The 4,658-nt window shown below is 53.3% G+C and overlaps 1 protein-coding gene across 1 annotated transcript in view; it reads right to left on the bottom strand.

The window, feature by feature from the left end:
• DOCK6 (dedicator of cytokinesis 6) overlaps positions 1-4,658 on the bottom strand; it is a 110,392-nt gene that overhangs the window by 37,480 nt on the left and 68,254 nt on the right. Inside the window, 4 exon segments of the mRNA XM_015405378.1 lie at positions 1,719-1,901; positions 2,757-2,908; positions 3,202-3,371; positions 3,702-3,841. Of these exon segments, the coding sequence (XP_015260864.1) occupies positions 1,719-1,901; positions 2,757-2,908; positions 3,202-3,371; positions 3,702-3,841 (645 nt within the window).

Below are 4,658 nucleotides of genomic sequence, written 5' to 3'. Positions count from 1 at the left end.
GGGGGGGACGGCTGCATCCTGGCCCCAATTATCCCCACTGGAGAATCAAGTATATTCAGATACAGCCATCCTCAGTGATTCCCAGTGGAGAATCAATCGTTTCTTGGAACCTCCCTTCAAAATCCTGAAGCATTTCACCACTCTGCCCTTTTCACTAGAAGGAAACCATTAGAGGGAACCTTTCCCTCTAATGAAAAAATGGCAGAGTGGTGAAATGCTTCAGACTTTTGAAGGGAGGTTCCAAGAAACGATTGATTCTCCAGTGGGAATCACTGAGGATGGCTGTATCTGAATATACTTTACGGATGTCTACACAGATCTTTGAATCCAGGATGACTCTTGAAAAAATTACTGAAACGGATTTATAACCGGGTGTCCATCGAGTCAGCTGGCAGAGAGACACTACCACATCCTTACAGTTCAAGGACTTTTTTGAATTTACTATTACACATTGTTTTTGGGAAAACTCTACCTGTGGATTTCTACCTGTGATTAACTTTACCTGTGGATTTCTACCTGTTCATTCATTGTGTCATAGGAAAAATTGTGCTGAGTACTACACATGCCATATCTATATCATTTACTAAACCATTGATTTTTGGTGTTTACATTTGGGCATATGGATCTTTTTCTTGTTTACATATCCTGCTGTGCCACCACCTTTCCTCCTGCATCCTGGCCCCTTCTGAACTCTGAGCCACAGAGAGCCTCCTACTGAAGAAACCACCTTGACTTAACTGACATCATAATATCCCACTGCAATTGAGCTTCCCCAGGGGTGGTTCCGTAGAAAAAGAGGTGCAGGACTCATTCGCATACCTTATTTGCCTATGCCACGCCCCCTGACATCACCGGAAGTGTGTCAGAAGGCAACACCCACCGCTCAGGCTCCACTGGACTGTTTTGGATGGCTAGCTATTGGGGGGGGGGACGTGCAGATCTGCCCTCACAGAGGAGGGAGAGCTTGTACCTGAATAAAACTTGTTCTTAAAGGTGCCACTGGACTGTTTTGGACCAGGGGCCCGGGGGGGGGCTCTGCAGCTCACCTGGCTGCTTCTTGCTCTGACTGAGGGCTGCTGGGAGCAGGGGGTGGGGCTTGTTGCATGTGCCCGCCCCCTGGGCTCTTTACTGCCGGAGCTCCGCTCCTGTGCGCTCCGGCAGGAAATGACCCCTGAGCTTCCCCCAGCTGAGCATAATCCAGACGTTCCAACTTGGGGCTTCAGAGGCCCCTTGCTGGAAGGAAACCTCTCCTTCCTGGTGGTCAGACTAGACTTGCTGCGCTCCCTTCTGCCTGCCTGCCCGCCACATGCCTGCTGGGGCAGGGTATTCACAGGGTCTGGGGTCTGCAGGGCTCCTCTTGCGTTCTACTTTGTGCCTTTCAAAGCACAAGCTCGGGAGAGCCGTTCGCTTCCCAATCATTCTGCCTGCCTGCCCCCCCGACCCCCACCCCGGGTCGGAACTGATGGAGCTCATCATTCCCAGGCCCTGGGTTTGTCTGGCATCGCTGCACGCTTCCAGCACTCCCAGACCCAGCTCTGCCCGAGTTAGGCAATTCTCCTCTACCCTTGGCAAGGCAAAGGCAGGGAGAAGAATGCCCAGCCTGGGCTTGTGGCCTCCACAGCCACTCCTGGGCCAGGGATCGACCGGCTAAAGACAGGGCCCCTCCATCCTCGGCGGAGTCAGGCGGCAGACTGCCAGGACTCCTTGGCTCCACTGACCTTGTACTCGAAGCAGGAGACGCAGAGGTAGAGGAGGTCCAGGAGGCGGTTCACTTGCAAGGCGGAGAGGTCGGCAAGCCAGCGATGCAGCAGAGCGCCATCGGCATTCTTCAGGACCCAGAGGAGACACACCAGCAGCGTGCGGCTCACCTCAGCGGACAGCATGCTGTACTGGCGAGGAGGCTGAGGAAGGGAAGCCGGGCCCCTGGCTTAGGGCTGCTTCGGTAGATACAGATACCCCCCCACCCCGCTAGGAGCCAGCCTCACTGTGCGCCCGCTCTGTCTGCAGCATTTGCCGTGCACCTTTGGCAGGAGTGCCCTGCAGCTCTCTAGGCACAATAAAAGACAACGGCCCCCCTGCTCTCAACAGCTTGGATCTGCTGGGACCCAAAGTCTACATTCACCAGGGCCACCAACAGGACACATGGGGGGCATGGCTACCTGCACTGGAGGCCCCTTCCTGCCCATCCAGATCTGGGCTGCGAGAAGACTGGCGTCACCGCCAGTGTTCCCTCTAAGCTGAGTGAGTGTGAGCTAGCTCACAGTTTTTTAGCCTCCAGCTCATACATTTTTGTCTCAGCTCAGGAAGGAGGGTTCCAGAGCAAACTAATTGATGCTGCAGCCGAATCGCTCGCTCACAACTTTAATGCCGGTAGCCCACAAAGTAGAATTTTTGCTCACAAGACTCCACAGCTTAGAAGAAACATTGGTCACTGCCCATGTGTTTTGGCTTTTTAAATGGCTGCTTTGTCTTCATTTAAACGCTGATTTGGGGATCAAATGTACCAGGAAATCTATCCCCTACACACACCAAGTCTTCTAAAACGGGTGGAAGTCCAGGCAACCCAGCATGCCCTTGGAGCCATTCCACTGGGGCTTGCAAAGGAGTCATTCCCACAGGATGTGCTGACTCACTTATGGGGAGGATTTCCATTCCTGGATGGTTCTGACCCTCTGAAAACCCAGCTTTGATAAACAAGGATTCCTGCTGCCCTACTGCTAGCATGGGTGTGTGTGTGTGTTTCTGCAAAGACTTACCACTGATGGCATCTGGAACTGGCTGGGCCGGTGGGAGTGAGGCAGTGGAGAGCCAGCAATGGCCATGGCAACAGAGGGGCTAATGGTGCCACCCTCCCCATCTCCTTCATCTGCCGGGACGGAGGCCAGCCGCCCCCGCTGGCTGTGGATCTCTGCAAAGGAGAATTGGTGGAGAGTGCGGGCAAATCCAATCTCCCTCCCACCCTCCAGATGCAGGCATTGCGGAAGCGTTTTAGAACAAACTGGACTCTAAAAGTGGTGTAGAGACCACTTTCTAGTTGACATTTTGGCCTGGACCACTTTCCTCAGCATGAGAAGGATTCCACAGCAGTGATCTCTGGTGTGGTGAGAATGCTGTCCAAGAACTTGGAACTGTGACCCAACACACTGTGACCCAGGCTTCTCAACACACACACCCCAGGCCAAAGGTGCTTTGTGGTCTTACCCGTGCAGTCACAGAGCCGGGGCAGGGCATCCATGACAATGCCGATCAATGGCAAGTACAGCTGGGCCACTTGTGCCCGCACGGCACTGTCTGCATAGCGTGGGTCCGAGTCATGGCTGCACAAGAGGTTGTGTAGAGCACTGACAGCCTTTTTGTGCAGGGAGAAGGCCCTGAGACAGAGAAGAGAGTCATTACGTCAGAAATGGGGTGGTGGTGGCAACCACCGAGCGCTCACCTTGGGGGTCCAGCCCCACTGGCCAGGGGTTGCCATGCCCAGCCTCACTCAACTGGAAAAGGCAACGCACTGGTCACAAGGTAAGGAACTTGCCCAAGAAGCTCTTTGTCTTCGTATCAAGGGCATGGGGACTGGCGGAAGACCTGGAGTGGCAATGGAATAGCATTGTGTAGATGCCCTCTCTTCATGACTGTTCTAGACCCTGGTATCAAGGACCGATTCCAGGCTAAACCTAGGTGCAAGGCAACGCTGGGGCCCAACCTACCCCTCGGCATCCGGCTCCAGGATAAGCGCCAACTCCATCAGCACCAGCCCGGCCAGGAAGTGCTGCTGCCGGAACGCCACAGAGAGTTCAAACATGTTGGCCACTCGTTGGTCCTGAGTGTGACTGGAGAAGGCCGAGCCCTGAGGTCAACGAGAAGGAATCAGGCAGACGTTTGGCTCTCAAAGCCCAGCCATGCCTGCCCCCCATCACACCTCAAACAGCAGCTCCTAAGTCCTCAACTAACCCAGCTGTATCAGCTGTTATTGTGCAAAGGCATCCTTACAACGGAAATGCCGCTACCACAAACTTCCAAGAGGGTGTGCAGGAAGAAGAAGAGGAGGAGATTGGATTTATACCCTGCCCTTTCCCTTCCCCTCCCCACAACAGACACCCTGTGAGGTAGGTGGGGCTGAGAAAGCTCTGACAGAAACTGCTCTTTTTCAAGGACAGCTCTTGTCAGAAGAGACATGAGAGATTCCCCAAATGAAAGGAGAAGGAATGGTCTCACAAGGCCTGTTTCTGTTTGTTTGGGAGCTTGAGAAAGTCTTGTGGCTGTCTCGTGTCTCTCTCTGGCAAGGCGAAACATCCCCCTTACTCTTGGGGCAGAGGTGTGTCAAACTCATTTGTTGATTTTTGGGGCCAGGCCATGTGTGCCATAAAATGTAATGCCAGATACGGGAGATATAAATTTCATAAAGGACACAGGCAAACCCAGCTAACTATATTTTTTTTACTCAAAATACACATATGCTTTAAATATTAACACTCTTCCAGTAGTTCCTCAAAGTATCTCCCTGATGCACACCCCCACCCCCACCTCCACCGCCTGTCATTCATTAGCACTGGGATGGTATCCAGGGACACAATGCACAGCATGTTGTTGAAGGCAACAGCCTCAGTCATCAGGCAAGAAAGGTGATGACCAGTTGCACACAGGCCGAAGAAGAGCCCAGTTCC

Source organism: Gekko japonicus, unplaced genomic scaffold (genome assembly GCF_001447785.1).
Source record: "Gekko japonicus isolate JY-2015 unplaced genomic scaffold, Gekko_japonicus_V1.1 scaffold1211, whole genome shotgun sequence".
Classification (NCBI taxonomy): Eukaryota; Metazoa; Chordata; class Lepidosauria; order Squamata; family Gekkonidae; genus Gekko; species Gekko japonicus.
This window is presented reverse-complemented; position numbering and strand designations above follow the sequence as displayed.